Here is a 22,760-nt window from a genome sequence, read left to right on the forward strand (position 1 = left end):
GATACCAAAGAAAATCAGAAGACACTTTCACTGTGTAGGGAAATTTGAAAGGCTGACTGTGGAAGTCCATTCTAAGAATAGATATTTTGGAAGAGAAAGACTGAGTGGCGTAGAAGCATTGAACAGTGGTATGATAAAAGACTTGAAGTTGAGGATTAAGCAGTATAACTGAGTTCAAAACGAAGATAATAATTGTAACTTTCAAGGCTAAGCAGATGTTTTGGGTGCTCTTTACCAAGTCAGGAAATAATAGGAAGAGGTGGAGATAAGTATCTTGATTTCTCCTTTGATAATAATATCTATTTTATATTTATATGCCTAGTATGTTTTTACAAATTTTTCTCATATTGTAGCAGACAAATATGCATCTATATTTTTTCTAGTTTCATGATTTATATTTAATGTTTTGATCCATATAGAATTTATTCTCGTATGGGGACTTGAATTAAACTTTAGTTTTTTCCTAGTTTGTCAGTTGTCCTGGTATATTAAAAGAATAATCTCATTCTTTTAATGGCATGTCTTCATATTCAAAGTCTATCAATAATGCTTATAAATCACAATGAAGATATTTCATGAACTTTTCATGTTCTACTTAACAAAAAGTGAAAATATATGGAAATGGCTGCTGAAAAGAATGCTAATTTGACAGAAACGTAATAATATTGCCACTTTAAAAAAGACCAAAATAAAAAGGACATAGGTGTACAAGATATACTTAATAAGATTAGTTTAATAATGTATATACAATAGAGACTAAACACTCTTTAAAGTACTCATGAAATTAAAAAAATTAAGCATATTTGAGTTGCAAAATAAAGCTCAATAGTTTACCCATACTGAAATTTGTAAAGACCACCTTCTCTTACAGTGCAATAAAACTGAAATTTTATAACAAAATAAATTACTTGCATGGATCAGGAGATAAACCTAACTGAAAGTATACACCCCTTTGAAAATAGTGATAGTAAGAAACCCCACACATCATATGCATTCAAAGTTGCAGTTAGGGGCAAATTCTTAGCTTTAGAAGCTTCTTTACTAATAAGGAAAAATAAAATTGAATGAGCTTTTATCAAACTCAAGAAATCAGAAAAATAACAAATTTAAGAAAGCAGGGAGAAAAAAATAATTAAGATTAATTAATTATAAGTTGGTTTTAAAATAGTCCAATTGGTAATGGCTAGAGCTGGTTCTTTGAAAGTATAAATCACTTAGGAAATTTCTGAATAGTGTGATGAGAAAAAGAAATACAAGTAATCCAAAGAGATAATAATCATAAATTTGCAAGTGATTAAACAAATATTAGATAATAGTATGTACAACATAATATTAAAAAGTTAAAAAATATAATTGAAAGTGATGATTATCTGGGTTAATTTAAATTATAAGAATTGATCAAAATAGTAAAAATATTTGAATATTTCAGATTTTTTAGTATAGTTATTTCATATTTTAAAGAAACAAATAATTTTTGTTTTATATAAAGCTATTTCAGAACATGAGTATAAAGTTTCTTAGTGAATTTAAGTCAGCAGATTCTGATAACAAAGCTTTATAAAAAGAGAATAAAAAATTGAAAATTATGAATCAATTTTACTTAGCAGTATATAGAAGCAAAAATCTGAAATGAAAGAGTAGCATGTAAGTTCAGCAGTGAAAATGTAGATTTTATTCTCAATGCAAATATAGTAGGAAATCTGTAAATGTCAAAATCTCAAAAATGCTTGAGTGGCTTCCACAATTAAGTACTCTGAAAATGGAGATAAAATAATTGATATTTGCAAATAATTATTTTTTAACATAACAAGCTAAAGATAATTAACTGAAAACATTAGAACTAATAATAGAATTCAATAGGATGGTTAGATGAAAAATCAATAGCTTTCCTATACCAAAGAGAAAGTATAATAGAAAAACGAGCCCATTTCTATGGAGTGCTGTATTCAGTTTATCAGGAATTGTGAGGGGCCTTAGGCTAATAATGAAGAAGACCAAACATCTTTACTAGGAGATATTTTTTAAAAGACTTGAATAAATGAAGAGACATTGTACATTACTTGATGGACAGATAGAATATTGTAAAGATCTCTATTATTTTCAGATTGGTTTAATGCAATTCCAATCAGATTAGTTTATGAAGAGTGGACTAGAATAATGAAAATGATTTGAAAAATAGAAAAGAGCAAAAAGGAGTGATTTGTACTGTCAGATAAAGTATAACAGTTGTGTTTGTAAAATAATTGGTAGATAGCCACTGGGATTCAATTGCATCAGAAACAGGCACTAATGCAGTCATACACCCCGTGACAACATTTCGGTTAATGGTGGACTATATATGATGGTAAGGCCTTATATATATTATAATCTTATGTTCCTGTTAGATTATAATATCATATTTTTACTGTACCTTTACTATGTTTGGGTATGATTAGATATACAAATACCATTGTGTTACAATTGCCTAGAGTATTCAGTACAGTAACCTGCTGTACAGGTTTGTAGCCTAGGAGGAATAGGCTAGGCTACAATACACCTACCATATAGCCTAGGTGTGTAGTAGGCTGTACCATCTTGGTTTGTGATGTTCATACAATGACAAAATCACCTACAATTGCATTTCTCAGAGTGTAACCCTGTTGTTAAGTGGCACATGACTATGTAAGTAACCAAAACAACGAATAAGCCATGTAATAAAAGCTCAATAACATTGACTACATAAAAATTTAAAAGTATTGTTTATTAATACATACCATAAACAAAATAAAAAGCTGTAAAGAGGTCAAGGAGAGGAGGAGTTTAATCTAGTCTAGTCAATGGATGAAGGTCCTGCAGCACATGGAAGAAAATGCTGAGACAGTTGGAAAGACTGTAGCCTAAGTGTGCATCCATAAATTCCTCTCCTTCCAATCTCTTTCTGGAAAAACACAGCAACCAGGTCAAGCATTCTGGTGGAGGGAGAGGGAGGATATAGAGAAGAGACCTAGCTGGTTGGAAAATGGAAGGCAATCAATCTCAGCATCCAAGTTGCGGAGGATGGATCTCCAAGTCCCCAGTGGTGGTCATTGGTCAAAGCCTTCTAGTTTGGGCAACAAAAAATTTGCCAAAATGGATGTCAGTTAATGGGCAGATTCTTGGATTTGCTGCAGCTGAGGTGGGTTCTCAACCAACCACAGGATCCAAGATCATCATCAAGATTGAAGTGAGAGGCCAACAGCCACTGGGAACCAAGATGGATTGGCTCATGTACCCCAACCCCTGAGACTAGCTAGCCAGACTCACCCAGTCATACCCAGTCATTTCATTAGCCTTGCATTGATGTGACCCTACATTTTATTCAATTTAATTTTTCGGATCCTATTTATTATGTTACAACAGGGTTTTGCTGTACCTGGCAGGTACTTACCAAAAGAAATATACATTCTAGAAAATATATAAATTTCAGAAAAAACAGGTGATAAGTATCAATAGAGGGATAATAAGAGACTTAAAGTATTTGGAAAAGAGGCCAGATTACCACTATAGTCCTTTGAAGTCCATGATTAAGAATATAGGGTTAGGGCCGGGCGTGGTGGCTCACGCCTGTAATGTTAGCAATCTGGGAGGCCGAGGTGGGAGGATCGCTCGAGGTCAGGAGTTGGAGACCAGCCCGAGCAAGAGCGAGACCCCATCTCTACTAAAATAGAAAGAAATGATTTGGACAGCTAAAATAAATATACATAGAAAAAATTAGCCGGGCATGGTGGCGCATGCCTGTAGTCCCAGCTACTGGGGAGGCTGAGGCAGTAGGATCGCTTGAGCCCAGGAGTTTGAGGTTGCTGTGAGCTAGGCAGACACCATGGCACTCTAGCCCGGGCAACAGAGTGAGACTCTGTCTCAAAAAATAAATAAATAAATAAATAAAAAATAAAAAAAGGATATAAGGTTAGGAACCCCTGCAGGTGATTGGGAGATGGGGAAGAATTTAGCAGGGATCTTAAATGCTCAGGGATCTTAAATGCTCAGCTCCTGTTGGTATCTGGAAGGCGCTAATGGCTGGGAGCTTGCAGAGGATGGTACCAAAGAGACTGAAATATGTTAGAAGCAAGGTGACTTGTCTAGGGTCACTCTTACGTAGTTTTTCTCTGAGTTGTAAAGGGAAGTGTTCATGTTACTTTATTTTCAGTCCGATTCTGTTCCACCTACATCATGTTTCAGCTCCTCTCTTTTCTCATCATATTTTATGGTGTGATTCACATTTTGCTTTTTTGAGAAGCCAGCTATTTCTTGATGACCAGAGATATCACAGTCTGACTTACGTATGTGACTCAAGCAGGTTTGAATCTTGTTACATAATTTCAGTGACAACATTCATTAAAGATTTATTACTTTGGGGGTAGTTTTGCAAATTTTTGTAGATCCTTTTAACTGACTTTATTTTTTCGTATTAGGAGGAATGAGTCTCTACTTGGAATAAAAAAAATGAAATATAAAGATAATGCTTTGGGTAAAAAGGGAAGCAAACCTTTGAAGAAGTTCAAAGCTGCAATAATAGAGTTTGGAAGAGTAAGTTTTCTGAGTTTTGAATTTTAGGTAATGAAATTACATGAGATTCATGTATCTAGAGATTATTTGCTACATTTTAATTCATTATAATATGAAACAGAAGGAAATATCAATAAATATAGTTTTATAATTATACAATACAATTCTTAAATTATCATAGATATTTTTATAATCAGATTTTTTTGTCTATGGGATACTTCTGTTGCTTTTGATAGTAATTTTAATTGAAGGTTATAAAGAAACCACTGTATTTCATTGTCAAAAGATAAGCATTAGAATATGAGTAAATTATATTACTATGTTCAAAGTTTAAGTCTAATTTGTAATGTTTTTATCTCCTCTATTAAGAGTATAGATATACCACAAAAAAGAAGAAGTAAGAGAAAGGAAACACTGAGAGATTTTTTTTCCAAAAATCCATCTATTTATGAAATGCCAGAACAAGAAAGGTATCAACTAATTAATTAATTCAATAAAAGTTTACTTGAGGATTACTATGTCTGGGCACTGTTTTGTGTACTAGGGGTACACTGGTGGACCAGACGTGTAAAATCATTACTTTCAAGCAGCTTATATATTAATGAAAGGCGCATGGTCAACAAGTAAACACACAAATAAACAAGACAGCTTAAAATTTTGGTAAATTTTGTTAAGTAAATGAAAAGAATGATATGCTGTAGTGTAACTGCCTTGTCAGGTCATGGTGGTGGCAGTAATTTGGATAGGATGGTCAGGAGAACAAATGGATAAATTACTTTTAATTATCAGTGGACTTAATTTTCTTGATCATAAAGCTTATCATGGTAAAATGTTTAGCTTCTGTTTTTATAAGTACATAGTTTTAATTCTTATACCTTCTTCATCTATCTTACCTTTATCACATAATGTCTTTTTTTTTTACCTATTTGATGATTTTGATCTTAATTTGCACCATATTGATATTAATAGAACTGCTTTTGCTTTCTCTTTGTTTGCATTTGCCTGTCTCTTTGATTATTCCTTAATTTTCTTTGTTTAAATTATGACATTTTAAATGGGTATAGAAAATAACATGACTAATATTCTTGCACCTAATATGCAGCTTAACATGTAAAACCTTTCAAACACAGTTGAAATCCCTATGTACCCCTACTGGAATGCATTTCCATTCCTCCCTATCCCACAGATAATACTATCTCCAAATTTGATATTTATCATGCTGATGAGTGACTTTGTATGTCAACTACATATGTATATACCCCTAAATAATGTGTGGTATTAGTTTTTACAATTTGCTATGGAAATTTGCTTTTCCCCCCCTCAATATTTTGTGATTTTTTTTAAATCAGCTTTTTAAATGATAAATTACGTACAATAAAAATGAAATTCACAAATTTTAAGTGGATAATTTGAAGTTTTGACAAATGTATATAATCATGTAACCAGCACTATAATCAAGATAGAGAACATTTTTGTCAGGCCAAGGAGTTCTCTACAGCTCCTTTTTAGGAAATCCTCCTACCCTGACCCCTGCCTTGCCTTGCTTTTTTTGTATCTGGCTTCTTTCACTTAGTATGATGTGTTCATCGATTTTGTTGCACATATCAGTAGTTCCTTTTATTGTTGGGTAGTATTCAGTTGTCACAATTTGTTTATTCATTTATCTGTTAATTTTGGGTTATTTCCAGTTTGGAGCTATTGTGAATGTAATTATTATACTATGGGAATTCATGTATAAGTCTTGGTGGACATGTCTTTTCATTTGAGTTGCATGGTAAATGAATATTTAACATTGTAAGAAACTGTCAAGTTGTTTTCAAAGTGGCTGTACCCTTTAACATTCCCACCAGCAGTGTCTGAGAGTTCTATTACAGTTACTCGAAATTCTAACAAGACTTGGTATTGTCAGTCATTTTAAATTTTAACCATTCTAATGTGTGTATAGTGGTTCTTATTTGCATTTTCCTAATGACTAAAAATATTGAGCATCATTTCAAGTGTTTATTTGTCACTTGTATATCTTCTTTGGTAAAGTGACTGTTTAAATTTTTTGGCCATATTTTTAACAGTTGTTGTCTTCTTGAGTTGGAAAAGCTATTTATATATTCTGGACTGTCTTTTTTTTTTTATTTCAGCATATTATGGGGTACAAAAGTTTAGGTTGAGTATATTGCCCTTACCCCCTCTCCTGCCACCAAATCAGAGCTTCAAGCGTGTCCATCCCATAGACGGTGCACATCGCACTCATTATGTATGTATACACCCATCCCCTCCCGCACCACATCTGCCCGATACCCAATTAATGTTATTCCTAAATGTGCTCTTAGGTGATGATCAGTGAAACCAATTTGATGATGAGTACATGTGATGCTTATTTTTCCATTGTAGGGATACTTCACTGAGTAGAATAGGTTCCAGCTCTATCCAGGAAAATACAAGAGGTGCTATATCACCATTATTTCTTATAGCTGAGTAGTACTCCATGGTATACGTATACCACATTTTATTAATCCACTCATGGATTGATGGGCACTTGGGCTGTTTCCACATCTTTGCAATTGTGAATTGTGCTGCTATAAACATTCGTGTGCAGATGTCTTTTTTAAAGAATGTCTTTTGTTCTTTTGGGTAGATGCCCAACAATGGGATTGCTGGATTAAATGGTAGGTCTACTTGTATCTGCTTAAGGTGTCTCCATATTGCTTTCCACAGAGGTTGTTCTAGTTTGCAGTCCCACCAGCAGTGTATGAGTATTCCTGTCTCTCCACATCCATGCCAACATTTATTGTTTTGGGACTTTTTGATAAAGGCCATTCTCATTGGAGTTAAGTGATATCTCATTGTGGTTTTGATTTGCATTTCCCTGATGATTAGAGATGTTGAGCATTTTTTCATATGTTTGTTGGCCATTCTTCTGTCTTCTTTTGAAAAATTTCTATTGATGCCCTTTGCCCACTTTTTGATAGGACTGTTTGATTTTTTCTTGCTGATTTTCCTGAGTTCTAAATAGATTTTAGTTATCAGTCCTTTATTGGATGTGTAGCATGTGAAAATTTTTTCCCATTCTGTAGATTGTCTGTTTGCTCTTGTGACAGTTTTTTTGGCTGTAAAGAAGCTTTTTAATTTAATCAGGTCCCATTTATTTATTTTTGTTGTTGCTGTGATTGCCTTTGGGGTCATCTTCATAAATTCTTTGCCTAGGTCCATGTCTATAAGAGTTTTTCCCACATTTCTTCTAGAATTCTAATAGTTTCACACCTTAGGTTTAAGTCTGTTATCCACCGTGAGTTGATTTTTGTGAGAGGTGAAAGGTATGGGTCCTGTTTCAGTCTTCTACATCTGGCTATCCAGTTTTCCCAGCACCATTTATTGAATAAGGATTCTTTTCCCCAGTGTATGTTTTTGTCTGCTTTGTCAAAGATTAGATGGCTATATGAGGATGGTTTTATATCTGGATTCTAAGTTCTGTTCCACTGGTCTGTGTCCCTGTTCTTGTGTCAATACCAGGCTAATTTAATAACCACAGGCTTGTAGTATAGTTTGAAGTCTGGTAAATTAATACCTCCCATTTTGTTCTTATTGCCTAAAATTGCTTTTGCTATACAGGGTCTTCTCTGGTTCCATACAAACCGTAAAATTATTTTTTCTGTATCTGTGAAAAATGATGTTGATAATTTAAAAGGGATTGCATTGAATCTGTAGATCACTTTGGGTAGTACAGACATTTTAACAATGTGGATTCTTCCGATCCACGAGCATGTTGTGGTTTTCCACCTGTTTACGTACTCTGCAATTTCCTTCCTCAGTGTTTCATAGTTCTCCCTATAGAGGTCTTTTACCTCCTTAGTTAAATATATTCCCTAGGTACTTTATTTTCTTTGTTGCTATTGTGAAGAGTATTGAGTCTTTGATTTGGTTCTCAGTTTGGCTGTTATTGGCATATGTGAATGCCTCTGCTTTGTGTGCATTGATTTTGTATCCTTAGACTTTACTGAATTCATTTATCAATTCCAGGAGTCTCTTGGTTGAATCCTTGGGGTTCTCTAGATATAATATCATATCATCAGCAAAGAGTGAGAGTTTGATCTCTTCTGTCCCCATTTGGACACCCTTGATTTTGCTCTCTTGCTTGATTGCTCTCGCAAGGCCTTCCAGCACTATGTTGAATAGCAGTGGGGACAGTGGGTAACTTTGTCTGGTTTCAGTTCTAAGTGGGAATGCTTTCAGTTTTTCCACATTCAGTATGATGTTGGCTGTGGGTTTGTCATATATGGCTTGTATCATTTTTAGGTATGCCCCCTCTATGCCTATTTTGTTAAGCGTCCTTATCATAAAGGGTGTTGAATTTTGTCAAATGCTTTTTCTGCGTCTATTGAGAGGCTCATATGGTCTTTGTTTTTACTTCTATTTATGTGGTGAATTACATTTATAGATTTGTGTATATTGAATCATCCCTGCATCTCTGGGATGAAGCCTACTTGGTCGTGATGGATTATTTTCTTGATAAGCACCTGGATTCGATTTGCTAGGATTTTATTGAGAATTTTTGCATCAATATTCATAAGGGATATTGGTCTGTAGTTTTCCTTTTTTGTTGCATCCTTTCCTGGTTTTGGTATCAGGGTTATGTTGGCTTCATAAAATGTGTTGGGGAGGATTCTGTACTTCTTGATGTTGTGGAATAACTTTTGTAGGATAGGCACCAGTTCTTCTTTGTAGGTGTGGTAAAATTCGGGTGTGAAACCATCTAGTCTGGGGCTTTTCTTTTTGGGAAGGTTTTTTATTGCTGTTTCAATTTCAGTTCTTTATATTAGTCTATTCAGGAATTCTATTTCTTTCTGGTTGAGCCTAGGGAGGCTGTGTGTTTCTAAAAATTTGTCCATTTCCTCCACATTTTCCAGTTTGTGTGCATAAAGGTTTTTGTAGAATCCGTAGATGATATCTTGTGTCTCTATGGCATCAGTTGTAATTTCTCCTTTCATATTCCTGATGGAGCTTATTAGAGATTTTTCTTTTCTGCTCTTAGTTAGTCTAGCCAAAGGTGTGTCAATTTTGTTTACCTTTTCAAAGAACCAACTTTTTGTTTTATTAATCTCCGGTATAGTTTTCCTATTGTCCATTTCATTTAGTTCTGATTTGATCTTATTAATTTCACTCCTTCTGCTGGGTTTGGGGTCAGTCTGTTCTTTCTCCAGCTCTTTGAGTCTATTCATTAGGTTGTCTATTTGTAAATTTTCTGTCTTTGGATATAGGCAATTATGGAAATAAATTTTCCTCTCAGGACTGCTTTAGCTGTATCCCACAGATTTTGATAACTTGTGACTCCTTTGTCATTTAGTTCAAAGAATCTTTTGATTTCCATCTTGATTTCCTCGTTTATAAAATAATCATTCAGGAGAAGGTTGTTTAGCTTCCACGACTTTGAATAGAAATGAGAATTTCTGTTAGGGTTGATTTCTACTTTTATTCCACTGTGATCTGAGAAGATGCATGGTATAATTTCTATTTTAAAAAATTTTTAAGACATGCTTTGTGTCCTAGGATATGGTCAATCTTAGAGAATGTCCCATGAGCTGATGAGAAGAACGTATATTCAGTGGATTTTGGATAGAATGTCCTGTAAATGGAAGTCAGGCACATTTGTTCTAGCGTTCTGTTTAAGTCCATTATTTCTTTGTTTATTTTCTGTTTGGAGGATCTGTTCTGTGCTGTCAGCGGGGTGTTGAAGTCTCTGGCTACTATGGTATTGCTGTTTATCATTTGGTTTAGATGTGATTCTTTTATATCAATTATAAATGTCTAGGTTATTCATTTTACTGCTGTATGGTATTTCATTATATACTAAATAAATGTTGTATACTAAATAAATTATATAATAATTGTATAATAAATTGTATTTATTATACGTATAATAAATATACATAATGTAAACACAATCATATAATATAGCATATAAGTATATTATAAATAATATATAAATATATATTTATTATGCATATATTATATAACATAAAATATACATGGTATAATAAATTTTAAAAATGTGTTTATTGTCTCCTATAAATGGACATTTAAATCATTTCCAATTTTTCACTACTGTAGACAATGCTGCAAAGGACATTCTTATATATATCTCTTTATGCATATGTGAGAGTGTCTGTAAGGTAAATACATAGGGGTGTAGCTCCCAAGATATGAACATCTTTAATATTACTACATATTGCTAATTTGCTCTTAAATTTTTATCAGTGTTGTAGGAAGTTTTCATTATTCAGCATCATCACTGATACTTGATATTATTATCAAATTTTTAAATTTTTGTGAACATATGAGGTGTGAAATTTTATCTTATTGCCACCTTAATTTTCATTTCTTTGATTCTTAATGAAGTTTAGGCATTTTTTCATACATTTTTAGGCCCTAGGGTTTTTCTATTCTCAAGACTCCTTGTTTATATCTTTCACACATTTAAAAACTTTTGTTTTCTTACTATTTTTGGAAGTTTGGGTGTTAATGCTTCTCCCAGTTTGTGGCTTTTCAGTTTACATTTTAAGGTTTTTAAAAAATTAATTCAAAAATTTTAATTGTTAATGGAGTCAAATGTATCAACATTTCCCTTTACAGTTTTTGAAATTCTTCCTTAACCTAGGGTAGTAAAAGTATTCTCTTTCTGAATTTAAATTTTTGATCTTCACATTTAGGAATTCCATCACATTTTACTTTTAGGAATTTCAGTAATTTATTTTTGGGAATGGTGAGAGGAAAAGTCCCCCTCCTTATTGTTTTTAGTTTTGTTATAGGTGCCCAATTGGAAGGCATCATTTAGTGAGTAGTCTACATTCTATTGTCACTGCTACCATTGTCATTTAGCAAGTTCTCATATATGTAGTTTTGGAACCTCTTTTCTGTTTCATGGGTCTATTTGTCCATTCCTGAGTCAATATCACACCATCATGATTATTCTGGGTTTAAATTAAGTCCTGGTATCTGATAGAACAATTCCTCCAGTATGTTTTTTTCCTCCATGCAAGTCTTGGGTATTCTTCCACAAAATAGTTTGGAATGATTGTTGAGTAATACAAAAAACTCTATTATGATTTTGATAGAGGTAGAATTGAATATATATAGATTCAGGAGGGTTTTTTGGTTTTTATTCTGCAATACTGAGTTTTTTCTGTTAGTAGACAGATCACATTCTTAGATCTTTTCATGTCTTTCAATAAATTTCTGTGATTTTCTCCATAAAGGTATTATATATCTTTTGTTAGATACATTAAGGAACTGTTTTTTGGTACTGGTGTAAATGATATTTTAAAATTACTTTTTTGAATTCTTCTATACTTTGTATAGGAATATAATTTATATTTTTTGTACATTGATCTTCTATTCAACTTGATAATTTATTTGTAGATACAGGTTTTTTTGTGTCAACAGTCATGTCATGAAGAGATAATGAAAGTTTTGCTTATCCCTTTCTAATGCTCAAACTACTTATTTGCTTTTCTTGTTTATAGCCTAAGGTTGAAAAGAGTTTGTGATTATGGACATCCTTGTAACATACATATTAAAAAACTTTTTACTTTTAGGTAATTAGATTTCATATGTAGTTATAAGAACTGATACAGAAAGACCCCATATATACCCTTTATCCAGTTTCTAATGGTAATTATGTAACTGTGGTTCAATGTCACAACGAGGAAATTGATGTTGATACAATTCACTGACCTTATTCAGATTACAGTGATTTTACATGCATGCGTGTGTATATGTGTGTGTCTCTGTGTGTATTGTATGCAGTCTGTAGAACTTGTGTGACCATCAACACAGTCAACATACAGAACAGTTCTGTTATTAGGATCCACCCCCTCCCCTTCACTCCCCATGCTACCTTTTTATAGCCATAGCCACCTCCCTTCCTCTCTCCTTCCTAACCTCTGGCAACAACAAATCCATTTTCCTTCTCTAAAGTTTTGTCATTTCAAGAATGTTATGTAAATGGAATCATACAGTATGTAACCTCTTGAGATTGGTTCCCCCCCCAACCACTTAACATAATTCCCTTGAGATTCACCTAAGTTGTGAATGTCACTAGTTCGCTACTTATTATTACTTATTAGTATTCTGTGGCAGGAGAATACTGTACCTTAGTTTGTTTAGCCATTCACCTATTGAAGAACACGTGAGTTGTTTCTTGGTTTGATTATTAGGAATAATGCTGCTATGAACATTTATGTACAGGTTTTTATGTGAATATAAATCTTCATTTCTCTGAAATAAATGCCCAAGAGTACAATTGCTGGGTTGTACGGTTGTGTGTTTAATTTTGTAAGAAAACCCCTACTCTTTTCCAGAGCAGCTGTACATTTTTACATTCCCACCTGCGGTATATGAGTGATCCAGTTTCTCCTCATGCTTGCCAGCATTTAATATTATCACTGTTTTTTATTTTAACTGTTCAAATAAGTGTGTAATGATATCTCATGGCTCTAATTTGCATTTCTCTAATGACTATTCTTATAGAACATCTTTATATCCTCTTTAGTGAAATATCCGTTTTTGTCTTTTGCTTATTTCCTAATTGGTTGTTTTAATTCTTCTGGTGAATTTTGCGTTCTTCTAGCAAATTTTATTCTAGATCCAAGGGCTTTGCTGGATATGTGGTTTGCAAATGCTTTTTCCCAGTATGTAGCTTGTCTTCTCATCCGCTTCATTAGGGTCTTTTATAGAATAAAAGTTTTTAATTTTCATGAGGTCTAACTTAATCAATTTTTCCTTTAACGGGTTGTGCTTTTTGTGGCAAGTCTAAAAACTTTTTGCCTAACTCTGAGTCTTGTGTGCTTCCCTGCCCCACCATGTTTTATAGTTTTACATTTTCCATTTAAGTTATGATCCATTTAGAGTTAATTTTTAATTTTTGTATAAAGTGTGAGGTTTAGATTGAGGTTTATGGTTTTACTTATAGGTGCCCAGTTGCTCCAGTATCATTCATTGAAAAGACTGTCTGTCCTCCATTGAATTTATTTTGCACCTTTGTCAAAAATCAGTTGGACATATTAGCGTGGGTCTATTTCTGGGTTCTCTATTCTGTTCCATTGATCTATGTCGCTATCCCTCTGCCAGTATCATACCCTCTTTCTTGAGTACTGTAGTTATAGAGTAATCCTTAACATCAAGTAGAGAAACTCTTTCCGCTTTATTCTTTTACAGAATTGTTTTAGGTACTCTAGGTCCTGTACCATTTCATATAAATTTTATTTGCTTGTCTGCAATATGAATTTAAAAAATATATTTATTATTTCCCTTCTAAGCATCATATTTGCTGTGGGATTTGGGAAGAAACTCTTTATCAAATTTAGGAAATTGTCTTCCATTCCTCGTTTTCTAAGAGTTTTGTTATGAATTATATTCAATTTTGTTGAATATTTCTTTTACATTGATTGAGATTTTTCTCTTTTAATCTGGTTATGCAGTGAATTACATTAACACATAAGTGTTAAATCATGTGCAGTATCTTTTTGCTGACACCACTTCTGACATTAACTGTTTGGTGTTTTCCAGCACCAGCCAATTCTCCAGTTCTGCAATTCTCTGACACCAACCAACAGACCCCCTATACACTTCATCCAGTTTCTCCCAATGGCAACATCTTAAATAACTATAGTTCAAAAGTGCAATTAATTCTGACACTGTTTACCTAGAGTTAGCATCAGATCCCACAAGTTAAAGGGCTCAGTCCCACGTACTGCCTCCACTTCTGATGGCAGCCACAAATGGAATGTCTAAGGTACTCACACTTCAGCCTAGCTGACTACAAATTCGAGGATTCCTTCCTCAGGTTCAAAAATTTGCTAGAAGAGTTTACAGAAGTTAGGAAAACACTTTGCATGTGTATTGGTTTAATGTAAAAGATGAACAGCCAGATCAAGAGGTACATAGGGCAAAGTCCAGAAGGGTCCCTCGTGTAGGAACTTCTGTTTCTGTAGAGTTGGGGTGCATGACCCTCCTGGCTTGTAGTTGCACTCACCTGCTGGAAGACCCCTGCACCTCATTGTTGAAGAGTTTTCATGACCTAATTTGCATCCATGTCTCCGTCAGGAGGTTGGAAGGATGGGGCTGAGAGCTCCCAGCCTCTAATCATGTGTTTGATCTTTCTGTTGCCCAGCCCCCATCCTGAGGCTACCTAGTCACCCTGAGTCACCACATTAGCATAAACTCAGGTATCTTCCAAAATGACTTATTATGAGTAACAGAAGAAATTTCTACCACTCAGAAAATTCCAAGGGTTTTAGGACCTCTGTGCCAGGAACCAGGGAGAAAGACCAAATATGTATTTTTATTGTATTACACCATGCTTGTATACACACATAGAAATTTTTACCTACTGATTCAATTTCTTTAAGATTAATAGGCCTCTTTGGTGTCTGTGATCTTTTTTTGAATCCCTTTTGGTTAATTATATTTTTTCTAGGAAATTGTCCATTTAATCTAAGTTTTCAAATTTGTTCATAAAAAGTTATATTATCTTTTGATCTCTGCTATAACTATAGGCTTATATCTTGCTTTTCATTCTAAAATTTATTAATTTTTGTCTTTTCTCATATTTTTGTAATTTGTCTTGCCAGAGGTTTGTCTATTTTTTTTAGTCTTTTCAAAGGACCAAATTTTGGCCTTTTCATTCTGTGGATACAGCACATTTTATCTATTCATTAGTCACTTGATAGACATTTGGATTACTTCTACTTTTTGGTTATTATGAATAATAGTGCTTATGAAAATCCAGGTCCAAGTTTTTATTTAAACATGTTTCCATTTCTCTCAGATATCTACCTTCTTTCTTTTGGTAGATTCAGTTGTTCTTTTTTTAACTTCTAAAGTAGCATGCTTACCTCATAATTTTGAGATTTTCTTTTGGTGGAAATTGACAAGCTGATTATAAATTTTTGAGGAAAAAAGTGCCACAAATAGCTAACACCAGGAGAATGCCTATTGTTTTTAAGCATACATAAAATATTTATACCATTGGCTATGAAGTGAGTCTTAAGAAATTTCAAAGATTTGGAGTCATACAAACCACATTTCGCTCCAGTCCAATTAAGGTAGAAACCAATTTTTGAAAAGATAACCAAAAAGATCTATACATTTGAAAATCATAAGTAGACATTTAGAAATACTTAGAAATAATTAATGGGGAAAGATAGAAATTGCAGTCATCTGCCACATAATGACATTTTGGTCAATGATGAACCACATATACAGTGGTGGCCCCATAAGATTATAATATTGTATGTTTACTGTACCTTTTCTATATTAAACACACAAATACTTACCATTGAGTTACAATTGCCTACAGTATTTAGTACCGTAACATGCTGTACATGTTTGTAGCCTAGGAGCAACAGGCTATTGCTATACCATATAGTCTAGGTGTGTGGTAGGTTATCCCATCTGGGTTTGTATAAGTACACTCTGTGATGTTCACACAGTGATGAAATCGCATAGTGATGCATTTCTCAGAATGTATCCCCATAATTAAGTGATGCATGACTGTACAATGATAATTTAAAAACACAAAAAACTTGCTGGAAGTATGGTTGGGATTGCTTTGAATTCAGAAAACATGAACATTTAAGTTTTCTTCTAATAACTATTTTAGCTGCACCCTACACTTGTTAATAAAGGTTTTTTTATTCTCATTTTAGTTCTATACATTTAAAAATTATTCTTATAATTTCTACTTTCCGTGAATAAATCTTAAACTTCTTTGCTTTGATTAATTTCTAGGTATTTTTTGAAGCTACTGGAAATGGTCTTTTTTTTTAGAATTTAATATTTAATTATTTGTTTGTTGCTTGTATGCAGAAATAGAGTTTTTTTAATATATCGACTTTGTCTTCAGTGGGCTTAATAAATTCACTGATTAATTCTAATACTTTATCTGTAGTTTATTTGGGGTTTTATCTATCTATCTATCTGCATTGTTTATGATTAACAACCATTTTATTTCTTCCTTTCCAATCCTTGTACCCTTTTCCCCCTTTTCTTCCTTATTGTTCTGGCTAGACCCACCAATACCGTGCTGAGAAGAATGATGTTAGTGGGCATCTTTGTCTGATTCTCATCTCAGAGGGAAAGCTTTCAAGCTTTCAACATTTTGTCAGTAACAATGATGTCTGTGGTAGGTTAGTTCTTGTGTATACTCTTTATCAAATTAACATCATTTATCATTTATCTTGATTCTCAAATTGTTCTATATTTGGCCAGCAGGAACTCTTTTAGGATAGCTGTTTAGGTTTTTTTTTTTTTTTTTTTTTTGACATGTTGCCATCACTTTTTTGAGCTCCTTCTTACTTACCAACCATAAGCCTAAGACATTCATTTTGTACCTGCCCTAGACAGCCCTGGAATAAGTTGATTCCTTTTAGCAAAAACTGGTATTTAGACTCTAAGTTGTGGGAGCTATTGGTGGCTATTTGGCTTTGCTTTCTAGGCCCTCTCAACAGACAGAGCTAGGAAATATAATTGTCCACATAAATCAATCAATCTATCTATCTATATCTATTGACACATGTATATCTACATCCGCCTATCTAAATGTATCTATCTAAATATAGCTATATAAATATCTCTGTATCTATCTAAAACCATAAGTTTATTCTAATACCTCCAATGTCAATTCAAAACCACAGGGTACTTTGCATTCTTTTCTCTTTTCCTAACTGTAACTCTTTTCCCCTCATGGTGAGAATCCTGATTCCATTAATGTCAATCTATGAGCTCATTTCCTTAAGCTGGAATATACAGAGGTAGTTTCAGGATTCCTTAATATTTTTTAAATGTGGCTGGGCACGGTGGCTCACGCCTGTAATCCTAGCACTCTGGGAGGCCGAGGTGGGTGGATCGCTGGAGGTCAGGAGTTCAAGACCAGCCTGAGCAAGAGCGAGACCCTGTCTCTACTAAAAATATATATATAGAAAAAAATTAGCCAGGCATGGTGGCGCATGCCTGTAGTCCCAGCTACTCGGGAGGCTGAGGCAGTAGGATCGCTTAAGCCCAGGAGTTTGAGGTTGCTGTGAGCTAGGCTGACGCCATGGCACTCACTCTAGCCCGGGCAACAAAGTGAGACTTTGTCTCAAAAAAAAAAAAAAAAAAAAAAAAAAAGAATGTCTGCTTTTCTCTTGTAACAACATCTGTCTGTTTTTCCTACTTCCTTCCATCCCTCTTTCTTTTTTCTTCTCTGTGTGTGTGTGTGTGTGTGTGTGCGTGCGCGCGCGTATGTGTGTGTTGATTCAGATTCAGACTGATAGTTATATTAGTGAACAGTATAAATCAGGTAAAATGGTACTGAACAGTGGGGCAGCAACATTGCCAACAGTATTGAAAAAATTGATAAAGTGTTTTATAGACATGAAGTCATGCTCTATAAATAACTCTGTAACTCTAAAACTAGTTGAACTGCTTTGAGTTTTGATAGGAATGATTTTTTTAAAAATTGAATATGTTATACTTGAAATCTGAACTATTAGCTAAAATTTGCATATTTTTTCTGGAGCACATTGAATATGCATTTATGAAGTTATATCATCTATCTTCGACTGACGTTTTATTTCCTCTGGAGTCCGAGTAGTGTTAGACAAAATTTTGCTAAATTGTTTTTTCCCTTAAGGACCAATACAGAGAAGTGCTTTTCTTGTTTAATATTGAAGTTTGTTGATGAATGTGAGTATTATATCATAATTTAATTGTCTAATCTCAGTCGCCTTTTGGTTATGGGAAAGAAAAGCTCCGTTTGGTTTGAGCTGAGGACACAGACATCAGAGAGAGTTGAAGGCAGCATGTGTCTCTGTCCCTGGTGCTTATCCTTGTGCCCTCTTTACTGCCCTAGTTCACATTTTTAGCACCGAGGAAATGATCGATAAGCCAGAAACATTTGTGCAAGGGCAGTTAAGTGACTTCTTGATGTATTTTGTACAAATTGGAATGATTCTTCTTTATTAAATATCTGAATGTTTTTGCGTAATTTCAAAACTTCTTTCTTTCTCGGCAGAAATAAGAGAGCTGATGTTAGAAAAGTGGCATTTCGATGGCTGATAGAGCTCTTGAATCCTATAGTATCCAATTTTGTTAGAAAAAGGAGGTTCCATCAGATATTTCTTGAGGAGATGCCCTGGAGAGCGCAAATGAACCTGTATCTGGCAAGCACACACTTTAACCTGCTTTTACAAAAGCTAGGGGAGCGTATGAAACTTAAATTTGGCACTTCCTATATGATGGTCAGGTATAGTATATTATCAATGAATAATGTTATTGTAGCCTCATGAACTGGATTGTATTTGATTGTTCAGAGCTGTAATGCTAATAACAACTTAAGGAGGTTTACAGAGTACCTCTATCTTTATACTGGCCACTAGTGTATTTCTTAATTTTTTATCTCAGAATTTTTCCCAAACAAGTTACGGATATAAGTGCTTATGAAGTACTAATTTGCATAAATCTTGAATATATTTGTCGATCTAGCTTTCAGTGAAAGGATAAAGTGTAACTCCAAAAAAATTTAAGGTGAATTATATAATAACTATAGATACTAGTATTAGGCAAAGCTCCTTTTCGTTTAGAGGTATAGTGTGTCTATAAACAGACCATACTGTCTCATGCAATGTAAGCTTTCTATTATTAATTCAACAGACATCTTTAAGCTCCTACTGAGTTTCTTTGGCTAAGTACTGTGGGAGATGAAAATAGGAGCTGTGTATATAATACAGAATATTATGTAACCATTAAAAAGTTGCTGTAGAGTCATTCATAAAGAAATACTTGTTGAGTAACTATTAGATACAAAGCACTAGGCTAGGTGCTAGGGGTATGCAAAGATGAACAGGATATACAAGTTAGAGTCCGGTAGGATGAGTCACAAATACTCATGAATAACTATAGTTAACGATAGAAGGTGAAAAGCGCATTAGGTCTTCTTTGTTCCTGAAAGGAGGCTTTCCTCTGGCTGGGGCTAACAGGAAAGGGTTCATGGGGAGAGGACACTAGGCCTGGGTCTTGATGGATAGCCAAGGTTTAGAAATGTGCAGGTAGGGAATAGGTACTCTACTTAGTTGAAAGAACGTGTGCCAAGCCCAGGTAGTAAACACAGGATGAAAACCACAAATAGTCTGGCCAGAATCTAGGGTGTATGAAAGGGAGTGGTGTGAAATAATTAGAAAAGTAGGTTGATACCAGATCATAATGTCTTAAATGTCTGTTAAATCTGAGCTTTATTTTATATTTAGTAGAAGATTATTGAGGGGTTTTGAGCAGGGCTGTGATAAAAAATGTCTCTGGTAATGACATATCAAATAGATTGGAAAGAGGAAAGGCTGAAGATAGGGATATGAATTAAGACGATATTTATTTCAATAATGCAGTGAAGAAAAAATGCAAGTTGAGATCCACATTAAACTTGGTCCCAGTTTCTCTTTCTCCAGAATTCAGTTCTGCCAGATGAAACCCTTTTCTTTGTGGGCTATACCAGATCTGCATTCAGGAGGCAGTTAGCTTGCCTGACCAACAGGGAAGGCTTTTGGCAAAGTGACCCATTCGTGGGGCCATGATAGGGAAAATAGTTTAGACCAGAGAGGCTTCTTCACTGTTCTCTGAACACTGGGGAGTCTCCAAACTTCCAATCATAAATGACGATTGATGCACACTCACTTGGCAGCACAGTAAGACAGTGATCAAATTCATGGCAGGGTAACTTGGTGCTAACTTTGATTTTATTAAAACTGTTAATGTATACTCAGTACTTGTTTGTTTATTTTTGGTGGAAGATTGTTTACTGCTTATGCCTTATCTTTAAAAAGAAATAACATTGCTTGTGGACACATTGCTCTATATAGTAGGCATCTTCATTGAGCTATCAGGTGGTTTTAAATTGACATAAGTTATTGTTTCAGAGCTCATGGAGTGAGTAAAGATTTTTAATTCCCATTTTCAAGGGCCCTTTTAGGGAAATGGTTATTGATGTTAAAATTCCTAAGAGCAAAGTTATATTGTATAATTTTAAAAATTAAAAGGGAAAATGTTATGTTTTGATTGAGTGCCAAAATACTTTCTGATCCAAAATTTGGAAGCACTCACTCACAAATGTTTTAAAAAATAAAAATGGATGGCATTTGACAGATTTATTTAATTTTGATTATATTGTTTTTTAATGTGATTTTTCCCTTTTGCAGTTTCCGATCATGTGATCCTAATATATTCTCACTATATAATTCAGGAACAGTATTACCAACAGCAAAATTGACTGTAGAACATTATAAAACAATGCTTGATTTCCTTCTTACATCTAAAAGACGAAGGGCCAACTTACCATCAGGTAAAATAAATATGTTAATTTACTATCAAATATTCTCTGGGTTTTTATTCATTAACACAACACACACACATATACACACATCATAGACACACAGAGGTACACAAACCATTTTCCTAAGCCCCAGTAATTTTGTTGAGTTTTGATATTTTTTTATTTCAGAATATTATGGGGGTACAAACATTTTGGTTACATGTAATGCCCTTGCCTTGCTTTTTGTAGTTGAGTAGTACTCCGTGGTATACATATACCACATTTTATTAATCCACTCATGTATTGATAGGCACTTGGGTAGTTTCCATATCTTTGCAATTGTGAATTGTGCTGCCATAAACATTCAAGTGCAGATGTTTTTGTAGAGGATTCTTGTTTGCTCTATTTTTGAAAAATTTTCTACATTTTTATGGTATCATCATAGATATTTGGAAATATCTATTTTATTGTTCCAACCTAAACCAATTTGGCTGTTCAACAAATATAATGGTCTTTTGTTAAATACTAGTAGCCTCCAGTGGTTCAAGATAGGTGAAGATTTACTACCAGGTGTTATATTTTAGTGGAAGTAAGTTTCAAAATAAATTCCATCAAATATACTGATACAAGTGGATGTGAAAACAATCATAATAGCTGATTTTATATTTAGGGCAGTCCACTCTTGCCCTAGGATTTCCAACTAGCACATTCCACGAAAGCTCACTCCAAGATGAATGCAATAATAATTTGATGGCAGGATCAAGAAGTGTTGTTATCTGGTCAGGCGATGGGGGCTCCGGAAGGTGGAGACATGCAGGTGAACAGTGTTCTTAATCCGAGTGCTGCACTGATGACTGCAGTCTGCCAGCCTTGACTAATTGTTATACTCCTTTCCTGCAAAGGTGATGAAGCCTGGATACTGTTCCTAACCAATAATCAATCTTTTTTTTTTTTTTTTTTGAGACAGAGTCTCACTTTGTTGCCCAGGCTAGAGTGAGTGCCGTGGCGTCAGCCTAGCTCACAGCAACCTCAAACTCCTGGGCTCAAGCAATCCTCCTGCCTCAGCCTCCCGAGTAGCTGGGACTACAGGCATGCGCCACTATGCCCGGCTAATTTTTTCTATATATATTTTTAGTTGTCCATATAATTTCTTTCTATTTTTAGTAGAGACGGGGTCTCGCTCTTGCTCAGGCTGGTCTCGAACTCCTGACCTTGAGCGATCCACCCGCCTCGGCCTCCCAGAGTGCTAGGATTACAGGTGTGAGCCACCGCGCCCGGCCAATAATCAATCTTAAACACCACTCACTTCACAAATAAAAACTTATTTCTAATATCTTTATGCTATTCCAAACCCACTTATATAGATTTTTACTGGTGGCATTTTAAGTGCTATGTAACTTACTGTTGATCAGGGTTCTTGGTAGGCTAGTTGATTGCCCCAGGAGTGTTGATTCATGTTTGAGATACTTGGCATGCTTTCTAATTTCTTCTAGAAATTAGATTAGGTTTAACTGGTACCTTCACATCATACTGTGTGTGTATAGAAGCATTTGGAAGTAAATTACATAGACGGAGTCCGGTTTTTGTATCTAGATTATAATATATGGCTTCCTGAGGTTTTTTTTTTTTTTTTTTTTTTTTTTAGAAATTGGCATTAGAATATTGCATTACTGACACTTATTATCTAATGTAGAGTTCTAAGAGAAAGTTTGTGGCAAGAGCAATCCTGTTTTTATGCCACCCTTGTCATTGTTCCCTTAAAAAAAAATGTACATTTCTACTTCTACATTGTTCCTTTTGCCATTGCCTTTGTCTGAAATGTTCCCTGTATTTTCTTATATAGCCAAATAATGCCCATCCTTTTAGACCTAAGTGCCTCCTTTTCTAGACACTTTCCTTGGTTCAT

General features: G+C 34.3%; 1 protein-coding gene across 1 annotated transcript in view; it reads left to right on the forward strand.

Moving 5' to 3' along the window:
• CFAP54 (cilia and flagella associated protein 54) overlaps nucleotides 1-22,760 on the forward strand; it is a 282,672-nt gene that overhangs the window by 95,530 nt on the left and 164,382 nt on the right. Inside the window, exons 31-34 of the mRNA XM_069491252.1 lie at nucleotides 4,431-4,545; nucleotides 4,894-4,994; nucleotides 18,569-18,799; nucleotides 20,742-20,884. Of these exons, the coding sequence (XP_069347353.1) occupies nucleotides 4,431-4,545; nucleotides 4,894-4,994; nucleotides 18,569-18,799; nucleotides 20,742-20,884 (590 nt within the window). The remainder of the gene's footprint in view (nucleotides 1-4,430; nucleotides 4,546-4,893; nucleotides 4,995-18,568; nucleotides 18,800-20,741; nucleotides 20,885-22,760) is intronic.

Source organism: Eulemur rufifrons, chromosome 16 (genome assembly GCF_041146395.1).
Source record: "Eulemur rufifrons isolate Redbay chromosome 16, OSU_ERuf_1, whole genome shotgun sequence".
NCBI classification, from domain to species: domain Eukaryota; kingdom Metazoa; phylum Chordata; class Mammalia; order Primates; family Lemuridae; genus Eulemur; species Eulemur rufifrons.